At 40.7% G+C, this 23,620-nt stretch overlaps 1 protein-coding gene across 7 annotated transcripts in view; it reads left to right on the top strand.

Moving 5' to 3' along the window:
• GPAM (glycerol-3-phosphate acyltransferase, mitochondrial) overlaps window positions 1-23,620 on the top strand; it is a 59,723-nt gene that overhangs the window by 10,397 nt on the left and 25,706 nt on the right. The window contains exons 1-5 of one of the 7 annotated variants that reach the window (XM_031461750.2): window positions 14,053-14,199; window positions 15,952-16,082; window positions 17,250-17,372; window positions 19,578-19,651; window positions 21,957-22,070. In XM_031461750.2, coding sequence (XP_031317610.1) covers window positions 15,981-16,082; window positions 17,250-17,372; window positions 19,578-19,651; window positions 21,957-22,070 — 413 coding nt within the window. In that variant the 5' untranslated portion in view covers window positions 14,053-14,199; window positions 15,952-15,980. Of the gene's footprint in view, window positions 1-14,052; window positions 14,200-14,241; window positions 15,014-15,951; window positions 16,083-17,249; window positions 17,373-19,577; window positions 19,652-21,956; window positions 22,071-23,620 lie in introns of those variants that run through there. The other 6 variants (XM_064488408.1, XR_010381987.1, XM_010983255.3 and 3 more) reach the window with 6 other exon arrangements.

Raw genomic sequence — 23,620 nt, 5'->3', positions numbered from 1 at the left:
GATGGCCTCGGGGACTGGGGAAGAGTGAGGGAGGGGAGGTGGTGGAGGATGAGGGAGCAGAGGTGAGCAAGGGTAAGAGCAAGTCACTGCTTGCAGACCCTGAGAAGATGTTTGGCTTTGAAAGGCAGGGGTGCAATCTGAGACCATAATGGGACAGAAATGTAACCGGGTCCTTGGCCTCATTCTATGACCTTTGTTGTAAATACATTATTCTTCCTCTTTGGTCTCTGGCATTCATCCTGTTGGAAACAGGAGATGAGTGGGGAACCTAGTAAGCCCTAAGCAAAGTGGCAAACCCATCCCACCACTCCAGCTGGACCCATCCACTCCACTTGGGCTTTTCTCCTTACAGTACCCCTGACTCACCAAAAAGATCTTCTCACCGATGCCATTGCCTCTTTGAAATCCTTCCTTATCAGGAGACTTTAATGCTTCTCCAGGTAGAGCACTTAAGGTAAAAATCAGTTAATGTAATCTTAAAACCCCCTAATAAATCTCGCGCAACTTAAGACAACCAGATAATCATTTTGTCCCTAGGGTCACTCAAAATTCACAGCTCAGTTCCCATAATTAGCATTTCTTTTGTGTCTGAGTCATTGAACAGGCGTGAAGAGCCCCCAAGATAATATTTTACCTGCTTGAGGTTTAAAGGAAAACTGTAGATACAATCAGTTGCTTAAACTCCCCCAGAGTTGCCAATAATAGCGGTTACGCAGTACTTCCCAGTTCAAAGCAGGGCTGCATCCTCGGCTCACTTAGAGGGAAAAGTGTACGTTTAGTTTACCAGCCCTGATCCATTTCAGGTGACGGCTCCTCCTCCTCTTGTTCTCCTTCATTTTCCCCCTCTCCATCATCCTCCTTCTCATCGAAACCCTTTCTTTCTCAAAACCCCTGGCTAATAGTAATTAATACTTCCTTTACAAAGTACAAGTGTACTTTCTGTCTCGTTTTGTTTAGCCACTGTTAAAAGAACAAGATCCAAACTGGCTCTCTCCCAAGCCACGCTTTCAAATACTGATGCTTAACCTGGGATCCATGAATGAGCTTGGAGGGGGTTATGAACCCCCTGAAATAGAATGTAAACTCTTACATGTACTTTTTTTTTTTTTTTCTTGGAGACAGTCTGGCCTTTCCTTCGATTTTCAAAGTGTTCCCTGATTCCAAAAAGTTAGGAACTACTGCTTTAAAGACTTCACCGACTCAATCCGTAGGATAGTTATCAAAGGAAAACTCTAGAAACGTTCTAACTGGGAAAGGAAAATTCGTTGGACTGAAGCTGGGGAAGCCTGTGATTCACAAAGACCGTATTTATCAACTGTGACCTGTGAAAGCAAGTGGGGTTGATACTTGGATCAAATGCACCCTTCCTGTTGGAGGACTACACATTTTCCCAGGAATTCTTATGATGACTACAAACGTGATATGGTTCCCACTATTATTAGTACCATTATTAGCCTTGTTTTACAGAGGAGGGAAGTGAGGCACGCAGAGATTCAAACCATAGACTGAGTGTATATTCAACATTCCGAGACCGTTCACAGTTCTGGATAACGTAGTTTGTCAAGCTGTAATGGATGGTTCAGAATAATTATCATTTTGGATGTGTTGAATGGTGGCCATGTGGTAATCGTGAAACACATGCCCAATCGTGAAACACATGCCTATGAATTGATTGCAGGTGACAGATTGCAGGTGAGATGCAGAGGACAGCCAGCTGACTACTGCACTTAATTTGAATTTAGCTAAGGGTCACTGTGGTTTATAAAATGAGTTTACTGACCAAGTAGATAATTCTATTATTATAACTACTGTTATCACTAAAAAATTTCACACTGTATACATAAGGCATGCCATACCTGGTAGAGCTTAAAGTTAACTAAACCTTATCTCTGGGAGGCTAAAATAGTTCATTCATTCCATGAGTTGATCAACTGATGGGACTTTAGATATAATTCATCCTTTACCTAGACTATATTTATTCAACAGTTAATGAGCCAGTGACCTAGAAATTTAGACCGATGATTCCTTAAAGAACATCACTTATAAATAATCTATAGAAAAACCAACATTGTGGATATTAAAGTTTGTTCCATCCCATCTGAAGCTATAGTGGTTAATAGACATTCTACAATTCATGTATGGGGGCTAAATTTACAGACAGAGGTGAAGTAGGAACCCTGGGCCAGAACTGAGGGCCTCTGGAAAAAGTAACTGTAAAATAATGTGATCAAGGTGGAAAAGTTTTGCCATCTCCTAAGCCGGATTGGGGGTGCAACAGGAATGAGTGAGGAGTAAGTCAACCTAACTGAGCGGAGGGCAGGCCCAGTGCCCCGCCCAGTCAGCACTGTAACAAAGTGGGACTAGAAGAGTGGCTTGCACCCTGTGGCCCTCAGCTATGGAAAGCCTATTCTCCAGTATTTTACTTTCATGTTGGGGAGCATCCTTGTAATACACGATTTCAAATTATTTTATGAGCTATGCATGATGATGACCATCAGAAAGTATTAGGTTAAAACCATAGCCAGCTGTATTATGATTATTCAGGTGTCACTTTCTATCAGGGAATTTAGATCATTAGAAACCGGGTTGATAACACTCTTTACTTCGGAAAACTTTTCTTAGGGAAACCTATAAGTTAAAAGCCAAAGACAGTTATAAGAAGTATGTTTAGAACACCCAGGAGAATAACATTTCCAAAAGACAATCTTAGAGCTTCTAGGTCCCAAAAAGTAATGAAAGTAAATTTGTTTAAAAGTATTCCATAAATTAGCCTTAGTTAAACCTTGACTGATCTTCCTTCCAATTAGACTTGATAAGTAAGTTTCTAATTTACTTTGAACTCACTAGAAAAAGAATAAATGCAGAGTAGTTCTGCTTCTCCTTGTCTTTCTTCATGAAAACATTCTCCTTCCTGACAAAGACAGGGAAGAAAAAGAAAAATGTCTCCAGCCATGTCTGGCTTTCCCTTTCAAGTATTTTCTAATTCCTCCCTGCAAGTGTGTTGGGCACACGTGTTCCCCACTGTGGTGTTCTTATCTGTGGACCACCGTCCACTGTGTTGCTAGTTACACTGGGGATCTGGGCCCCTATTTTCCCTTGTACTTATGTTGTTTCCTCTTCTCTGGCTTAGGAAGTGGGGGTGGGAGAGGAATGGGAAATCTGCTTCCTACCTCTCTATCTAGCTTGGACACATGCCTTCCCCAAGACCCATGACTCCTGAGCCCCAAAACTCTACAATTCATATACCCCTCCTTGAATACTTCTACTCCTAGAGCGCTCCTTGTCCAGGACTCCTGAGAGTTGTAATAGCCATTCGAATGCTTCTTGATTGTTAGTTAATCATGTCTTATATTTTAGACATTCGACAAAGAGATCTTAAGCACCTATGTTGTGCAAGGCATTGTTTGGTGCTAGGGATACAAAGGAAAGGAAGGGGAGAATTCAAGAATGACATTTAAGAGGGAGGGGCAGATCTTAAATGGCTAACTCTACAATTAAGTATTCAACTATAATTGTGGTAAGTCCCATGGGGAAGAAGCATATGACAAGGGGCCTGCCTTAGCCAGAGGGTCAAAAGGTTTTTCATGAGGCAGTGAGATTTGAGCTGGGTTATGAAGCATGAGTTGGAAAGAAAAGAGGGTCATGGGGGAGACGACTGCAGGCAGAGAAAGCAATTTGTGTAAGGGGAGAGCAGAGACCGCTTTTCTTGGGGAACTGAAAGAAAACCAGAGTCACTAAAGTCAGAGAGAGAGAGGGAGAGTGGGAGGAGATGAGGGTGGTGAGGTCAGAGAGGGTGGAATATGTTAGACATGGAAGGTCCTAAAAACTATAAAGAATAATGAAAAAGACGTTAATCAGTTGGTGTGGGGATCAGGCAGAGAAATGGGGGTGTTTGACATCATCGATGTTGCATCTTCAAATGCTCATCCTGGCTGATGTGTGGGATGTTTGGGAGGATGGTGGATAGAAAATAGAGACAAAGAGTCCAGGTGGTGAGCTGTTATGCCTCCCAGGGAAGAGGATGGTGGTCTGGAATAAGACAGTTCAGGCAGAGAGGGAGATAAAAGGATGATGAAGTTTAAAGCTATTTAGAAGGTTAAATTGCTAGAAGTTAGTGTTGGATTAGATGTGGGGAGAAGTTAAGGATGACTCTTGGGTTCCTGGCCTGCTAAGGATAGAGTGTGGAATGAGAACGAAGGAGACCCTTGAACCAGCAAAAGATGCCGAGAAAAAAAATGTTGAGGTAGGTAGAAAGAAATCCAGCAGGACATGAGGTTGTGAAAGCCAAGGAGAGGCTTGCACCCAGAGCTTGGACTTGCTCAGCAAGCCCTCAGTAGCCGACAGTCTGACATCAGGTTTTACAACAGTACAAACGTTCTGGGTAGGTCTGGGAACACACAATCCAGGCCACATTAGGATCCCTCTTCCAGAAGGTGCTTTGCTTATAGCCAGCATCCCAGCTCCACAAACCATCTTGGGCAAAAAGATCCTAGAACTAAGAGTGATTTTTCAGAGAAGTGGTCTTAAGCAGTATTTAGGAACAAAAGGTTTTCCTGAAAGACATATTGTCTTCAGAGATGCGATTCTAGGCACAACAAAGACAAACTCTTATGATGTCAGCTAGGGTAGTCTGGCCTAATGAAGCTCCGAAAAGACCTTTGCTTCATCCAGTCCCACCAAAGGAAGCTTCACTGAGGTGGTTCTCATAGTCATTAGGGTTGTTCATAATTGTTTAGTTATCTGGTTTGGGGCACATGTTGGGATTACATTTCTTCACTCTCTTGCTTTATCTGATGCCTGAGCTAATGAAATGGGAACAGAAGTGATGAGTGGCTTAAGAGCCAGTGCATGGTTCACTAAACATTCTGGTGCCAGCCTCAGCCATCAAGGAAGCACGTGTCAGGATGGAGCCTCCCAGTGACCTTTATGAACAGAGCCCCTGTAATAACCTGCAGTTTACATGTAGCATCAGCAAATAAACTTTGTTGTCTTAAGACTCTGGGTCATTTGTTACTGAATCATAACCTAGCCCATCCTGACTGATACAGAGACATTCTTCCCAGAACAAAGTAACCTTCATGGTTCATGTGGGTTTCAAAGATTTTAGGGCAAATTCTTTGCCAGGATTCAAGTTCAAAGGAATGAGATCTCTCTTTTGTCTCCATGGTCTCTGAAAGAGGAGACTAATTACATAGTAATAGCTACTATCTAGTGCACCGTCCCATGGGGCAGGCCCTATGCTAATTATCTTGTGTACATTGTTCCATTTTACCTCAAAATGACCTGGTAAGTAAGTGAACATTAGCAAATTCACTTCTAAAATGAGATCACTGGGGCTTAGAGAGGTTAAATAACTTGCCTAGGGTCACACAGCTGGTAAACGACAGAACCATAATTGGATCCCAGGTTGTCTGGCTCTAGAGCCCTCGCACAGCTCTCAGATATTCTGCTTGAAGGACTCCAGGTTAGTCCACTGATGCCCTGTCCCACTGTAGCAGCTCAGTTTTTAAGCCATTCGCCTGTGAGTATCACTACCCTCAGGTCCTTCACAGAGTGGGGTTTACCATGAAGATACGCTTTCACACCTGGAATCTGGTGGCCTAATCCTAACTACCAGGCTGGCTAAATAATGTGTCCATTATGTGTCTGGGCTCCAGAATCAGACAGATCTGCATTCAAATCAGGGTTCTTCCACACGCCAGATTCACCTCACCTCTCCCTGTGCCTCAGTTTTGGAAAATGGGGATAATAATAGTTCCCAGCTTATGAGGCTGTTGGGAGGATGGACCGCTTATTTGCCTATTTGCTCTCAGCTCGAATCCCCATCTTTCTCTGCTTTACTCTCTGTCTGGGGCGGGGTGTGGAAGGCATGAAGATAAATTTAATGCTTAGGCTCCCTTGCAGCTTATTTCAGCCAATAGTTGGGGCTGGCGGGTGATGGGAGGGCAGAAAGAGGGCAAGGCCAGGAGGGTATCCCCCTTTCTCAGGTGGCATCTCCAGCAGTGGCCGCTCTCTGGTTTACGTGCCTCCCAGGCAGCCCCTCTCTCCTTGGTCCCAGCTGTTGCCAAGGTGGCTCTGGCCCCTGCTCTGTTAGCATCTGGCTTTCTCACTCCAGCCCTCAGGAGGGTCGTGATCGCCCGTTGTTGCTAATCTCAAGGCCGCCTCATTGTCTCCTTTTGTCCTTTCAGCCCTCCTAAGACCTTTCTAAGTAGAATTCTGTATTAAAGTCCACTACTGTCTGGCGTGGGCTGCTTTCCACACCATGCCATGGTGGTGCAGAGGATTGCCTGAGGTATGTCTATGAAGTACTGGGAACAGTGCTTGGCACATAGTAAGTGCCCGATGAATGGTAGCTTACAAAATGTACCTACTTACCTCTCGCCTAGATTCTCTGAGGCCGAACTGCACCAGGCAGGCATCGTGGCTTCTCATTTGCTGTCTGTTTTGCCTCCTTCCAGGTTGTCGAGGTCCACAGACCCAGGTTTGTTTTGATTCATTCTTCTCTAATCTTTACAGGGTAAAGGGCATGTGGATTCCTCCAGGACACTGATGACATGTCACCATTTGATTTCTGATTTTCCAAAACTATTACTACGGCTTAAAAAGCCTGGCTTTCTCTGACTCTTTCTGTCTTCCCAACCCGCCTCTTGGCCGCTTTCCCCTTTACTCCACTCCAGCCCGCACCGGCCTTCGTTCAGTTCTCTCTGCCCAGCTCTGTCCGCCCTCAGAGCTTTGGCAGGTGCATTTCCCTCTTCCTGGAAGACTTTCCCAGTTCCTTTCCTGTCTTCCTCACACCCCAGCCTCAGGGTAGCTGCCCCTTCCTTGGAGAGGTCCTCTCTGATGTCCTTACCTAATGTGGGCGCCTCTGTTACTCTCTGTGACAGAGGCTGTTGGATCTTCCTTGCAGTTTCCACAACTTGCCCTTGGACTCTTGGTTCCATCAGGGCAGGATCTATGTGTGATATATTCATCTGTGTATCCTTGGTGCCTAAAAAAGATGCTTGGCACAAAACAGGCTATCAGTCAACGTGTTATGAGTGAATGGATGTTGAATTAACCTGGCTCCAAACTGCTCACGTCAAGGGTCCTGAGAAGGTCAATGGTGATCGATGTTGGGGTTCCCCCCCTCGCCCTTTGCCTGGCACTTGTGTTGTGAGAAAGGCCTAAAAGCAGAGGCCCTGGCTCTGTCCAGGCTGGGCTCCTTCCCCACTGCTCCCTGGCCACACCCTGCTTGGTGCGTGGAGCTCCCCCCCTACCCCCAACACACACACAACATGCTCAGCCGCTGGACCTCTGCTGAGCCTCTGGAGAGTCTAGACTCTCACTCTCCGCAGTCATCCCATCCTCACCCTCCTTCTGAAGATCTGCCACCTCTGAGGCTCTGCATCGGAGCATCTCAAATCAGATCCACAAGCAGAACGCTCCATCCTGAGCCCCTTCTCAGGGCCCACACCTTCCCAGCCTCCACCCCCTCCTCAGACAACCTCTCCTTGTCACACAAGCCAGCTTGATTCCACCGGAAAAGCAAAGGCCCATTCAGGTTTTGCCTTCTTGGCGGCTGACCCCGGTGGCTGGTTTCCCATTTTTTAAGGCTGTTCATTGCAATTATTTAGTCTCCCTCAGCAGAACCTCGGGGACTGAGTCCATAGAGCCTGTCTATGCTCCTGGGAGAAGGGAAAAATAACTTCCATTTCTTAAGAATTAGCTAACAATTGCAAAAAAACCAAAAACTGACTTGGAAGCTAATTTCTTAATTACCCAGCTTGAGCAGTTCCTGATCCAGGGTCCCAGTGCCCTGAGGCTCGTGGCTGAAAGCCTGGGGCCCTACATGGGTCCTGCAGGCCCTCCTTCCTGGGCTGGGGGTGGGGGTGGGCAGGGGAGCTCAACTTGGTCCTATAACCCACGTGGTAGGAGATGCCAAGACAGCTCTCCCAGAAATCTGACTGCCTCCAGCTTGACTTATCTGAAGTTTTTAGCTTAATCTACAGATGATGCAGTTTTCAGCCAAACTAATGTGCTTGTTCTGCCGCAAATGTGGTTAAAGTGAGTCAGAGGGCGTCCATGCTCTGCTGGCCCAAGGTACTTTCAAAAAGGCAGGCTCCAAGTTCACTTCCATTGCCATCCCCCAGCATGATACACTGGTGGGAACTATTTCTCAGCTCTCTCTTTTTCCCCCCCATATGTTTGAGTTATTGAAGCAGCCAAACTGTGCTTAAAAATTAAATATGAGTCAGGAATGCATTTGCCTGTGAATAACAGAAAACATGTTTATACTGGCTTAAGCAGATAGAGGTTGACCAAAATCCAGAGGTGTGTGATTGGCAGTGTGGGGACTGGACATTAAGTTACAGAGCAAATGGGTGAAAAAGTGAAAGAAACGCAGTGCCAGCCATATCTGTTTCCTTTTACTAGGAAAGAAAAGCTTCTCCAGAAATCTCCAGGTTTGACTTTCTCTCAGGTTGTTCATAATCGTGGATTTTTCTACTTCTCCTAGCATTTCTGTCAGTTTTTTGGTTCACCTTTTTGGAAGCTCTGTATTAGATACATAAATTGTTTTTTCCTCTTGATAGACTGACTCCTTTATCGTTATAAAATGATCCTCTTCATTTCCGGTAATAGTCTTTGTATTAAAATCTACTTGTATTAAATTAATATAACCATCTATATTTCTTTTTTTCACTTTCTTAGTTATTTTATTTTTTTAGTTTGTAATGTTGTGTCAATTCTGGCGTACAGCATAATGTTTCAGTTATACAGATACATTCATATATTCCTTTTCATATTATTTTTCATTATGGATTACTACAAGGTACTGAATATAGTTCCCTGTACTATACAGTAGAAACTTGTTGTTTATCTGTTTTATATATAGTAGTGCGTATCTGCAAATCTTGAACTCCCAATTTATCCCTTCCTACCCTCTGGTAACCATAAGATTGTTTTCTATGTTTGTGAGTCTGTTTCTGTTTTGTAAATAAGTTCATTTGTGTCTCTTTTTTTTTTAGATTCCATATATAAGCGATCTCATATGGTATCTTTCTTTTTCTTTCTGGCTTACTTCACTTAGTATGATGATCTCCAGGTCCATCCACGTTGCTGCAGATGGCATTATTTTATTCTTTTTTATGTCTGAGTAGTGTTCCATTGTATAAATATACCACAACTTCTTTACCCACTCATCTGTCAATGGACATTTAGGTTGTTTCCATGTCTTGGCTATTATTGTAAATAGTGCTGCTATGAACATTGGGGTGCCTGTATCTTTTCAAATTAGAACTTCCTCAGGATATAAGCACCTATATTTCTTTTGACTAGTATTAGTATGGTACACTGTTTTTCAATTGTTTACTTTTAACTTATTTGTCTCTATGTTTAAAGCAATTTTTCTGATAGGCGGCACACAGCTGGTTCTTCCTTTCTCTCCAGTCCGACAATCTTTGCCTTTTAACTGTGGTGATTACGTATATGCTTGAATTTAAATCAACAGTCTTGCTATGTATTTTCTCTTTATCAATCTATTTTTCTTTCCTTTCTCCTCATTTACTGTTTTCTTTTGGATTGGAGTTTTTTTTTTTTTTAGTAATTCTGCTTTATTTTCTTTGTTGATGTATTAACTATAACTCTTTTTTTAACTCTTTTTTATTGAGTAATAGTCATTTTACAATGTTGTGTCAAATTCCAGTGTAGAGCACAATTTTTCAGTTATACGTGAACATACATATATTCATTGTCTCATTTTTTTTTCGCTGTGAGCTACCACAAGGTCTTCTATATATTTCCCTGTGCTATACAGTGTAATCTTGTTTATCTATTCTACATTTTGAATATAACTCTTTGGTTTGCTTTTACAGCAATTGCTTTAAGAGTTAGAGTACACATCTTTAACTTTTTATACCTTCAAGTATATCATACCACTTTATGCTTCTATAAGAATATTACAACAACAGAATATTTCCCCTTTCTGGATGCTGTACTGTTGTCATACATTTTGTTTCTACATCTGTTATAATGCCCCCAAAACATTGTTTTTCTTGCTTGCATTAAGCAGTTATCTTTTAAAAGAGTTTTGAAAAGAAAAAAATTATTGACCTTCATGTTTATGATTTCTTGAACTCTTAGTTCCTTTATGTAGAATCAAATTTCCATCTGGTTGTATTTTCTTTCTATCTGAAGGAGTTTCATTGAACACTTCTTGTAGTAAGTGTTGCTGGTGGTGAATTCTTTCAGCTTTCGTATGTCGGTATGTCTTTATTTTGTCTTGTGTTTGAAATATATATGTTTGGGGAAAGAGTCCTAGATTTACAGTTTTTGATTAGAGAACTTTAAAGATGCTGCTTCACTCTCTTCTGACTTGCATAATTCTAATGAGAAATCTGCTGATATTCTTATCTTTGTTCCTCTGCACCATGATGTATCTTTTTTTCCCTCTCTCTCTGCTTTTAAAATTTTCACTTTATCACTGGTTGTAAGCAATTAACTGACCTGTTCCTTGGTATAGTTTTCTTCATGTTTCTACTTAGAGTCTGTTGAGCTTCTCGGATTTGTGAATTTATATTTTCATCAAATTTGTAAAGTTTTCGGCCATAATTTCTTCATATATGTTTTTCTGATATTTCTCCTTTTCTTCAGGGATTCCAATCGCATTTTTATTAAGCTCACTGGTACTTTATTCATTTATATTCCAGTGCTTACTTTTTTCCCCTGTGTTTCATTTTGGTTAGTTTCTATTACAATATTTTCAGTAATATCTAAATTGCCTTTAGTCTCATACAAGTGGTGTATGTGTGTTAAAAATCTCAGACAATGGTTTTATAATCTCTAAATGTTTGGTTTGGGTCGTTTTTTAGGTTTTTCACATCTCTCCTTACATACTCAATCTTTCCTCTACTTTCTTGGACTTACAGAATATAGGTATGATTATTTTTTGTGTCCTTATTTACTAATTCTATCATCTCCGTCATTTCTGGGACTCTTTCAATCGATTATTTTTTCTCATTATTGTTCATTCTTTCCTGCTTCTTTTTGCATGTCTGATAATTTCTGATTGGAAGACAGACATTGTAAATTTTTCCTTGCTGGGTATCAGATACGTTTGATTTCCTATAAGTGTTCTTGTGCTTTGTTTTGGGACATATTTTTCTTGGGAAGTTTGATACTTTGGGGGCTGCTTTTTAAGATTTGTTAGGTAGGACAACCTAACTTGGGTTAATTTTACCCTACTACTGAGGTAAGACTTTTTGCATTGCAAATTAATGAGGTTTTCCCATCTGGGTGCCAGGACCAGGCCCTATTCCTGATTCTGTATGTTCACTGGGTAACCTGTCACTCTGTCTGTGGGAACAGGAACATTTCCCTACCCTGTACGGGATCTTTGGTGATTGTTCTCTCTTTGTATAGGTGGTCCTTTCCCTGGCCTTGGGTAACAGCCTCCTACTGATGCGCTAATCAGCTGGAGACTGAGCAAGACCTTCTGCAGGTCTCCAGGGCTCCCTCTCTTTCTGTATAGCTTTCTCCTCTCTGGTACTTCCAACTCTAGCTACTTTGGCCTCCTGGTCTCCCAGCTCTATCTCCTTAACTCAGGAAGTCTGCCTAGCTCTTCCTGGGTTACCCAACTCTGCACCAGCAACTTTCTCTAGGCACTCTTAGTGCCTGAGACACTCTTCGTGCTTACCTCATCTGTTTCCTTTCCCTTATGGACCACTGTCCCACTGTCCTGCACTGCTGCTTGCTTTATTTATTTTGCTTGTGTTTTGTTTGTTGTAATTGTTGTTGTCTTAGCAGGAAGGTAAATTCAGTCCTTGTTTGCTCCATCATGGCTGGCTAGACTGGATCTGCATTACTACAAATTATTGTGGTTCTGTTGATAAAACAGATTGCCAAGGGTGTCACTTGTTTCCAAAACAATTCTCATTGAGTAACCTGAAACACCCCCCCAGCCCCACCCCGTGCATTGCAATCCACATCTCCTGCACACACAGTAAACTCTTGTGCAATGGGTGTTACAGAAGAGTTGCCTACAAATGAACTTTATGTAAGACAATCTAATTTCTCCCTCTAGCTTACGTTTTAATTCCTATGATGCTCTTCATTTCTCATTACTTTCTCTTCAGCAGACTTCCAATCCTGTGACTTCCCTCTACTTTCTCTTTTCCCTCCCTTTCTTTTTTTCTTTCTTTCTTTCTTCCTTTCTTCCTTTCTTTCTCTCTCTCTCTCTCTCTGCCCTCTTTCTCTGTCAGGGACCAGTAATTTGTACACAAATTTAATGATTTAATGATATTTTGGGATAAGAATTCATCTTATTCTAGTCGACATAGGTCTTGAGTACTTAGGAGCTAAGTGCTTGGAGCTAAGGTGTGTGTGTGGGTTGAATAAAGAAGCTTAAAATCTTTTTTCTTTTTATTGAGGTATAGTCAGTTTACAATGTTGTGTCAATTTCTGGTGTACAGCACAATGCTTCAGTCATACATTGACATACATACATTAATTTTCATTCTTTTTCACCATAAGTCACCACAAGATATTGAGTATATTTCCTTGTGCTATATATAATATATAAATAAACAAGTATAAACTTGTTTATTTATTTTATACATACCAGTCAGTATCTGCAAATCTTGAACTCCCAGTTTATCCCTTCCCACCCCCGTCAAAATCTTTTTTTTAATGAATAACCATCCTACTGTTTTGAATTGTTTTTGGATGGATTTATAAACAGAAGTAGAAAGTGCAAGAGAAGAAACTCTTTGTCTTCTTATTCCTCAGCTTCAACAAGTATTTACTGAATGCTTACTATGACAATGCATTGTAGTGTTACCTAAGAAACTGGGGCAAAACTGAGGCATTGATGTTGAGTTCATAATCTTGTGGAAGAATGACACAAATTGATATAGACACAAGGCGTGGTGCCACAGTAAATCTGTGAGATTTCACAGGACAGTGTGATTATGGGAGGCTGGAGAGATTAGGGAAGGGTTAGAGACTAGTTCAGGAAAGGACTATGGGATTTAGGGGAGGGTGCTGTGAGCACAGTCAGAAGTGTAAGTGTCCATGGTTTGCTTAGGAGCAATTTGGGAGTAAGGGACTCCTGATGGAGAATAGTGGGGAAAGCAGAGGCCTATGTGTGAGGCCTTACATGCCAGGCATTCAGACTGTGGGGGAGCTCTCGATGGTTTTCGATGGGTGGACAGGGGTGGAGACCGATTTGAAGAGAGGGTTAGGGTTCATGAGTGCAGAGATGAGGACTGGTGGCAGAGGTGTGACGGCTGGGACTATGCTTAAACGATCTTTGTATTCCCAGCTGCTAGTTCATACCTAATGCTTGTTGCTCAAATGTACGTTAAAGTTTATCTTTTTCCTTCGAAGTTGCTAATCCCTTGATAACCACTGGCCTTGTTAATGGCATGACAAATATTGTGAAAGAAACCCTTTGTGCGATAACCACTGGCCTTGTTAATGGCATGACAAATATTGTGAAAGAAACCCTTTGTGCCCCTGGTTATTTTGTTTCAACAGCTAAACACAAGGTTATTTGGAGTCAGGCTCTTCCAAGCCTTACTTGTTTCTCTTTTAATTCCTCATTTTTCTGCCTTTAGGAAAAGGCACTCGGCCACTGTTCGCAAAATTATATAACAGGGCCATTCCCAATCCCCACCTCCCTCATACCTAATAAAATCTGCATTCTTATGAATCCCCCAAAAAGACAGCTCACACCTATACAGGTAAACCCAGACTGCTCGCGTGCACCCTCCCAGGAGAGCCTGGCGGAGATGCAAACTTCCCGATGAGCAGCGTTCACACGATGCACACTTAGGTGTACACACACACACACACACACACACACACACACTCACAGGACTGCACCAGGCAGAATCACCGCGCGCTTAGGCCCCACACGCCATGCTTGGACACAAAAACACGTCGGTGGGCACAACTTCTACTCTCAGATCCACGCGGTGTTCCAGGACACCGACCCCTCAGGCCCCCGGGCCCTCGCCGTAGCCCGCCAGCAACTGGCCGGCTCGCGGCTGTGCACGTCACTCCCGGCGCCCGTTGCGTCATCAGGGCGCGACGCTGCAGCAGCTCCGGCGGAGACTTGAAGTGCGGGCAGCTGCAGAGCTGAAGCCGGAGGAGCCGCGGGTGTGAGCGGCGAGGGCGGGAGCGGGCTGCGCGAGGCTGCTCGTGCCGGGAGCGCCGGGACAGGTGCGTGGTCGCCCTCTCGGCCGGACCCGGCGCGACTTCCGCCAGCTGTCGGGCGGTCTGCTCCCCCCGCCCCGGTCCCCTCCCTCGAGCTCCAAGGTTCTACCTGAGAGATGGGCCCGGCTCGTGCGGGCAGAGGGATCGGGCTTGTTCTCTGCCTGGGCGACCGGGCTGCGGCCGGGCTTCCCCTGGGCGGACGGGAAGTTCCTGTGGGCTCAGAATCCTGCGCATCCGAGGGGGACGTGTGGGCATTGGCTTTGGCGTTGAGGCAGCAGGGGTGCTCAGAGAGCAGCTGGTGCTGGAGACAATCCGATGACAGATGACCATTGATTGGATTGAGCACTCACTGTGTTTCAGACACTGTGCCAGGCGCCTTACATGTATTATCCCGTCCTCCCAGAAACCCAGGAGGTAAGAGTTAGCATATCATGCCCATTTTCCAGATGGGGAAACCAAAGCGAAGAAGTTAACCAACTTGTGCAAAGTCACATAGATGGTAAGCAGTGGGGGATTCGAACTCAGATATGCTTGGCTTCAGAACTGGCTCTCTTGCCTTTGTGACTCCTATGGGCCGATAGCCTGGAGCCTCCAGGATTTTTTTTTTTTTTTAAACTTCTTGACCTTGGACAAACGTGGGGAGGGAGCAGCGAAGCGTGGACTTCAATTTGCGCCAAGACTCTTCCCCTCCTGTCCTCCCGCCATCACTGGGGCCAGCCCGGTCTTCATTTTCCCAGGCAGCAACGGGCTCCCCTTGTTGTAGCCACATTCTGCACCTGAAACTAATAGCTGAGTTTTTTAGTACAAGCTTTCATGCCAGGTACGTTGCTTTACGATTCTCTCCCCTCGCCTATTATGTTAGATGGTTACTTACGTAAAATTGTAAGGATGTATATAGTTATGCTGAGAATAACAGTTACCGCAGTAAACCCATATGGGGATAGTAAAGAAATCAGGATCTGCCTTCCAGGGAACAGTGTTGACCTGGATATGACCTTTCAAGATTTTAAAGGACTAATTTAAGGCCGAGTGAGAAATAGCCAAAAGAGAAAATAACTTGAGAATTATGTTAGAAGATTCTTATATTTTAGGTTAATAGCTATTTTCTTTAGTGAACATTTTTTCTTAGGGTAGGAAGAGGCTTATTGAAAAGATATGAAAACTTATAAATCAGATATTTCTGAACAGCGCACTTTTGTTTTAGAACTTTGTGAATGTATTAAAAGTGCAAATATCATTTCATTTAAGGCAGCACAAGAAAATTAAGAGCTTAACTCAGTTTAAGTGGGGAAGTTTAGAGGTGCCGTCATTGCCTTTACCCATGTTACATTGCATAGTATATATGACCCAAAATTCCCAGCACATTTTTCAAAATTATCTGCTTGTGTGCATACATGTAACTTATATTTAATAAATGTGTGTCTTCATCCTCCTAAGAACTATGCAATTATTCGGACAGGTGAAATAATTCTTTGTCATGTATCTGAAATAAGCTGTTATTTACTCTTGCAAATTCGTAGCTGTTTGGTTCAGGAAACATAAACAAATGTTTATTTATTTATTTTAAATCAAGATAGCTTGAATTCATATATACACACCAAAGTTTGTTTTCACACTTTGACTAAACATGGTGGACATCCTCTTGTAGTTCATTTGACATCCTATTATGGAGCAAAATAACATAGAAATTAGAATTTTGAGTTCTAGTACTTACTCTCTGGATCCCTCATTAACATAAATGGAATTTATTTTTTATAGCGCATGATCTGGGAGGTACACTTTGTGACATGGATGAATCTGCACTGACCCTTGGCACGATAGATGTTTCTTATTTGCCAAGTTCCTCTGAATACAGTATTGGTCGATGCAAGCATGTAAATGAGGAATGGGTAAGTTTGAGATATGAGTTAAAAGCCTTCAGCCTAAAGATGTTCGTGTCAATGTTGTTTATGAAGGTGGAAACACTGGAAGCAATAAATTCAAATAGAGGTTAAAATAGCTACAGAAGCTGCCTCCAGGTATTAGAAGGTATGTTTATTCGGCCTAATATTTAAAAATTCTGATGGTGTTACACTATTGGAAAGATTGTGGGTAGGAAACTTGTACAGATTATGTTAAAAAGCAAAACGCTTTTGCATAGAAAAAAAACTCTATTAGTTGTTTTGGCTGATGTTATTATAAAGAGATTTCTTTCTTTCCATAATTACATTTAACAAGTGTGAATTTTGTAATGCAAATCAACTTTACTTCAGAAATTAAAAATGGGAAATTTTAGTATGAATCCCAATCCAAAGGCCATGCATTTTTTTGTGGTTTTGTTTTCCATATGCAATATAACATGGCGTGTTTTAAATATTTCTTGAAAATTATCTGCTTTAGATAAAAATTGATGTTGAGGTTTTGGGTAGTTTTTTATGTTTCTTTTTCGTTTTTGAGAATGTTACATCAGTGAGATTGGAGTAACTGATGAACTCAAAGTTAAGAGAAAATTGTTTAGAACAGAAGAACAGAGTTTGACACTAATTGGATAATACGGCTGTAATTTTAGTTCCGGCTTTTAAACTCTCTTGTTAGGATAAAGGAATGTTATATAAGTTTACCTTGTTTTTCATTTAAAGTAAAATATTTTCAGCTGCATCGTAACAACTTGCTTACTCTGTAAGGCCTTTGTAGGTCTTTTGTGGGAGTGTGTGATTTAAGAGGGAGTGAGATGAAATTATTAGTGTAGGGATCCAGGAGTCTGATTTTATTTATCTTGCTACTGTCAGAAGGCTGCCTGGCCTTTTACAACTTAGTTTTTAAACTTTGGTATGCTGCTTTGAGTGTTGCCAGCTATTACTATTCTTAGGTGCTCAACTTCTGCTTATTGTTCCAAGCTTTGTTCCAAGTGTTGTCGTGGAGGGAGTACCTTGAATGAAAATCACTCAGAAATACATGCAGACAAGAGGAAAATATGTCATAAGTTTCTCTCTTATCTGAAATAGCTTCATTTTAGAGATCAGGTAGACAAGTGTAATTCTCTTGCCATTCAGACACTATTTTTCTGTATTTATTAGGGTGAGTGTGGTTTCAGACCGACTGTCTTCAGATCTGCAACCTTAAAGTGGAAAGAAAGCCTGATGAGCCGGAAAAGGCCATTTGTGGGAAGATGTTGTTACTCCTGTACTCCCCAGAGCTGGGTAAGAATGTTGCCTCTAACAACTTTGTTGGCCTTTAATAAACAGTGAAATACATGATACAGCTTTCCAACTTTGTGTGAATTTTATTGTTGTGTAGTCTCAATGGACTTCATTCATTTGTAGAACTTAGTCCCATATTTATAAATCAAATATTCCAAGTAAAGATGTTGACTCGATTTTCTTTCCACTCATTTGTTCACCAAATATTGGTCTAATAGTTGATGCCAGCAATTTGTTTTTGTTTTTTAAATTTTAGTATGATTTTCCGGGGAGAGTAGATCTTACTTTCAGATAACTCTTCCAAAGAGTTGGTGGAAACCTTCATGTAACTTCTAGATGTTGAACTTTAGCACTCAACATTAAAATCCTAGCGAGATGAGTCAGAGGGGGAGCGAGAGCAGGACGGAATAAGAAATTAAAGCTGTGGCTTTGCCCTGCTCTCCCTCTTGCTAAGTGTCCATTGTGGGGATAGGGCATGGGGTGGAGGGGTAATCTCAGTGATGGTGAAGGATGGCCACTAAAATGTTAGGAGGAACATTTGAGAAAGAGTGTGTATGGGTTTGTTGTTTGTATTTTGGCGAAAAAACTCAAGCCACGTAGAATATTCCACATTGTAGTGTAGTATTTGAGAAGAGTCGACTGGATAAAAGGTGTGTTTCTGATGGCATTTTGCCAGAGGGATGAGTTAGCACAGGAATGTAGAATCCACTGTGGCTGTGCTCTCAGACAGTAGAGTTATCTTTTAAAAGGTATACCTGGATGCTAACCTCTCTCTGGGATGAGCCAGTTAGCAGGACGTAGAAATTCTAACATTTAAGTGCCATGTATTAACGCTGCAATTTATAAAGTTTCCTTATAACTTTTGTGGAGAGCTAACTGTGCCGTGTGAATTTTCTACTTGGAGTTAGGGGGCAGGAAGTAGAATTCTGAGTTTGGTATAAAGGATTTACAAACCTGGGAGAGATTTGTGTGCTACCCAAGGAGTTTATGTTAAATATTCATGTCTGCTCAAGAATGTCCTGATATAAATATCGTTTCTCTTAAATCACAAGTGCCTTGTTGCAGAAATTTGGTAGAGGTGAAGGATCATGGAAATTTCTAGTCTAGGAGTAAGGCCAGTTCAGATTAATAGGCCAGTAGAAATAAAGATTTAAATAGAAGATCATGTGGCTTTTCTTTTTAGATCTGGCATCTCATCTAATTCTAATTTTGAATGCTTAAGAGACCAGAACAATACCTTAACTCTAAGGAGAGGGTATAGGAAATAATTTGGTGGTGGTGATGGTTTGGTTTGGGGATAGGTGAATATTATAACAGGTAGTATAACAGATAATTGTTTTTTGCCTAAATGTGGTACCTGATGGAGCTGAATTTGATCTTAAAATCTTCCATGTTTATTTAAAATAAACATATTTTATTGAAAATAAAACTATAGAATTTTTTTGACATTTGCTACCTTTCCTCTGAAACCCTATTTTCCTTTTCTCTAAAGTGATGTCATTTAAGTATTTTTACATCTTTTGTTGAGGGTACAATGTGCTTTCTCAGCATTTACTTGTGGCAAGTTTACATTTTTGCCCATGTTGTTAGAGTTATGAACTTTCTCTTTTTAGCAGAGCTATTTCTTAATTATCATTCAAAATTACCTGTAAAGAGGGTGACCGTTAGCCGTGTTTTCTCATTAAGTCGACAGTCATTTTAGGGGAATAGAAAGACCACACTCTTTGAAGCAAGGTCTAGGATTGAATCCTAAACTTCTGCCAGCCTCAGTTTTCCTATCTATGAAATGGGGATCATATTTCTTATGTGTCAGAATTATTGGGAAATACAGTAATCTAACAATAACTGTGTGGTACTCAGCATACTATTTTTCTATTTTAGAAACACTGAAACCTCCAGTATTCCTGTCAGTGACTTAAGCTGTCTGTGACTTTAATTATTTTCTGTTGGGGGGTGGAGAGGTGGGCAGGAAAGAGGGAGGCAGTACTCACTTTACACAGTGCTGAGGATTAGTTTCGGGTTTGTGACTGTCTTTGAAGACTAAAAAGTACTTTTCAATAAAACATTTTTTTCTTCATCTCCTAGATTTTTGAAGCAATGCCTAACTTTATGCTTGAATTATAGAAGTCCTCAAGAACTGGTAATGAGTCCTTCACCAGTAATATAGTTATATATTTATATCTATGTTTATTTTGTTTTATGTAGGATAAATTTTTCAACTCCAGTATCCCGTCTTTGGGTTTGCGGAATGTTATTTATATCAATGAAACTCACACAAGGTAAAAAAAATTTTTACACTTCTAATGCGTCTCAAAAGAAAAACTCTATAATAACCAATTAACACACTTCAAGATGAATCTCTTTATGTTTTTCAGAGTTAATAGAATATTAACTTCTGACATAAGAGGCTTTATCTAAAAATTGGAATCTGAGACACCTGTTACTATATCACTGCTGTAATTATGTACTAAATATTTTCATGAGAGTGGATATCACTTACAGCTTTCTCTAACTTATTCATATATTGATGTTGCATCTGAAATGTGCCAAAGTGTGATAAAGATTTGTCTGAGAAGAGGTGTAGGTTTGAATGTCTTATGATCTATTATTATTTAATACTTTAAAGTATGACTCTTTGAAATATGACTCTTTGAAATCTGCCTAATCTATAGAGTTTTAGAAGATTTTTTTCCTCTACTGAGCAAATGTTCTTTCACTTATGATTAGCTTAAGACTTTTCTTAGAATTCTTACTTCCAAATTCCAGACATATGGGGATGGGCTTTTGGGCATCATGAGAGAAAAGAGGCTTTGTTCTATGTGAATCTAGGTTAGAGGATAAGGAAGGAGGGTGAAAGTCTGCGAGGCAGGAGAGAAAAGGCAGCCAACCATGCTCCTAGTCCTCATAATTCTAAGAGTAAATGCCTGGAGCAGGTAAGTAGTAGGCTCAGGTGATGAGAAATACGTGAAATTCTGTGAAAAACTGATCGAAGAGGTCAGATACTAAATTTTAAATCTTTTTGATGTTACTGCTTGTATTTTGATCATGAGATTATAAATGAGTATGACAATACTTGTATGTATGTGTTAAAAATTTTTTTAATAGAACTAAAGTCAAGGCACATGTTTTTCCAGTTCCCATGCTACACCCTGTGTCTCTTGCTCTCTTAAGTTTGAAGGCCAGAAGAGAAATTTTTTTCTCCTTTGGTTAATATGATTAAGATGCTAAGGAAAAGGATTCCATTGAGTAAGTAGTTATTTTACAGACAAACCAAGAAGTTCATGTGTTGTCCTCTGTTGGAGGCAGTTAAGGAAAAAAAAGCTTATGAAATGTACATATACTAACACACACTCTTTTTTTTTTAGTATGTGTTATACTGACTAGGCAGTATGCAACTATTCAGTGTAATGAGCCACTGTGCAGTTGAGTTGGTTATTTAGCTCTTTTATGTGTTGATGAAGCAAGAACTAAACATTTTTATACACACACACACACACACACACACATGCTGTTCTCAGTCAGTTGCAAAGGGATTTCATCAAGAGTTTGGATTTTGTACATTCCAGTAATAATTTTGAAAATGTTCACTGATGCAAGAGTTTAGAATTAAACACTTAACATACTGGGCCAAGTTTTCAGAGAAACGAGACAAAGGAAAGGAGGAAGAAAAAGAATGTCAGGAAGGAGAGAAGAAGAAACCTGTGATTCATAAACAGTTCTTCAAATTACTTTTCCTCAATCAAAGGCTTTTTGGGCCTTTTCAGAATTAATTTAGGATCAAAATTTTCCACTTTCTATATGACTGTCATTATGGAGAAAATGATAATGAGGCATTATATAATCATTACAGGTGGTTTCAAATCATTTGAATAATGAAATTTGTAGCATTCTTATTCTGAGATCCCTGTTCTTAACCTTCATCCAAATGACACATAGTTGCTGTCTGTCTCTGGTGGGAACATGTCCTATCCCTTAGATATATTGACTGTGTTAAAAACAGTAACAATGACAACAACAACAACAACAAACCAGTAGGAACTTCTGGCTTCATAAGCCCAGAGTACAAATATTCAGACCACTGTCCATTTATCCTCGACTTCTCTCAACTGGTCAGCCTTGCCAATTTGAGATGTCAGCGAACACCTTAGAAAAACTACTGTAACAACAAGAACTAATTAGCCCTTCACAGTAGGAAGAGACTTCCAAATAATTTTTCATAGTCCATAGCTGTGTGCCTTATGTATAGCACTCAACATACTTTTTTTTATGGTATTAATAAAACGGTTTTATTTCTTTCATTTTTATATTTGGATAATTAATTTGCAAAGTAACACTATTCAAGTATTAATGCACAAATTATAAGTTTCAATTTTACCTGAGAGTACATGAAAGAAATGAGAAATAAAATTGTCTGCAAAGCATCTGGAACTACTTGCTAAGGCGAGTTTGCTGTAGAAGAACCTGAATCTCCAGAATAGATGAAGTAACGGTTTGTTCATACAGGAGGGATACCACTGTATATTTAAGCAACTTGTTTTAGGTATTCCTAGAGTCCTTCTCTGCTAAGTCATTTTCACATTGCAGGCACCGAGGATGGCTTGCAAGACGTCTTTCTTACGTGCTTTTCATTCAAGAGCGAGATGTCCATAGAGGCATGTTTGCCACCAATGTGACTGAAAATGTACTGAACAGCAGTAGGTAAGAGCAGGCATGCTGTTGTGAAGGGGACAGGCCGGGATGGGCGGCAAGAGTGGGAGTGGAGAAGTAATTTCCTTGATTAACCTTTAGTTTCCCTGGGACTCTGTCTCAAGAGGTGTCTGTGTTTCCAAATGTTAGATGTGAAGCCCCAGGAGAAACCAAGGAAAGGCAAGAGAACAGACAGTTTTGATGAGCAGTGCCTTGTGGGAATAGCAGTCTTTTCTATGCATTAATAATTGAATGGGCTTCTAATATATGAAAGGCAAGTTGGAGTTCAGAGATGCATATGTTTCTAGAGTTCTCTGTTAAGTTTTCTGTAGTAGGAATATTTGGGGGTGTTTCCTATTTTATAGCCAGAAGAGAGGCAAGTTTGATATTTCTGTCAAACAATTATTAAGCACCTAGGCACAAATTCTTGTATTAGAAAGTCATTATTAGAAATTTTAGGAGAATAAGACATTATCCTTGCCCTCAGAGGATCTTGCTTACAAATGAGAGAGGCTGACCTGAATTCAGATGGAGTGGGGAGATAAATTATGATGAAGTTAAGCCTTTAGACTGTGGCAGTTTGGGTGAAGGTCAGTCTCTCTTCCACCTCATTGTTGTGGCCTGTGTTAGGCATCTTCCTGATTAGGGATGGGGATTTGGTGAGCTGGAGACTAGAGTGGATTGAAAGAGGCTTAGAAATGCAGGCCCAATGGTGTGGTTGTTAAGGACTGAATGGTAGTGGCACATAGTAGGTACTCAATAAATAGTTACTGAATGAACGAGTGAATAGTTGGTAATGTAGATATAATAATTACATGAATCACTTGTGAAAACATTCCTGGCTGTATTGAAATAAATGCTACTCAAGGAATAGGCTTAGGGATGGTGTGTCAAGTGTCCTGTGGAATTAGTGTTTTTGTATTAATGAATGATGGGGCTCTGGAGTTTTGCTGTACACTAGTCTAAAATCAGCAACAGTGGGAGAAAACACAATTATTTGGAACTCCCTTGGTTTATTGTATATTCTGTTTTCTAGATAAAACCCCTGAAGTATGTTTCATTCCATTCAGATATTTTGACTAGTAACTAGGATGTTAGAAGCGATTTAAGGAGGTTTAAACCTCATGCATTCTTCCCTAAGTCATGTGGAATATTTATAAGACTGGATTAAATCTTCCCTTTTACCTCACTGCTTACTGGTCTGTGCTATTTAAATCTTGAGCTGGGCCTTTTTAAAATTACTGGTTTGATTTGGAAACCACTTATAAATTTTTATGTCCTTCTTTGATCTCTCCTAGAGAGTTTTACAAATAGTTCCACTAATAGAGCCACAATGTGAATGAATAATAAGTTTGGTCTTCAGAAGAAAAATCACACATTTCTTTGGCAGTGGGCTTTGGATACCTCTGAATTAATATGCCTAAAGGGATTGATACTCTTCCTTTTTTTCCCTTCTGCCAGAGTGTAACTGTATCCCTTACAGCATAACTGGAACATTCAAATTCACTAGTTGTTGCCCAGTGAATTTGAATTAAATTCTCAAGTCTGTCTTCTAGCTTCCT

Source organism: Camelus dromedarius, chromosome 8, assembly GCF_036321535.1.
Source record: "Camelus dromedarius isolate mCamDro1 chromosome 8, mCamDro1.pat, whole genome shotgun sequence".
In the NCBI taxonomy this organism is placed as follows: Eukaryota; Metazoa; Chordata; class Mammalia; order Artiodactyla; family Camelidae; genus Camelus; species Camelus dromedarius.
The sequence above is the reverse complement of the archived record's forward strand: the minus strand, read 5'-3'. Positions and strand labels throughout refer to the sequence as shown.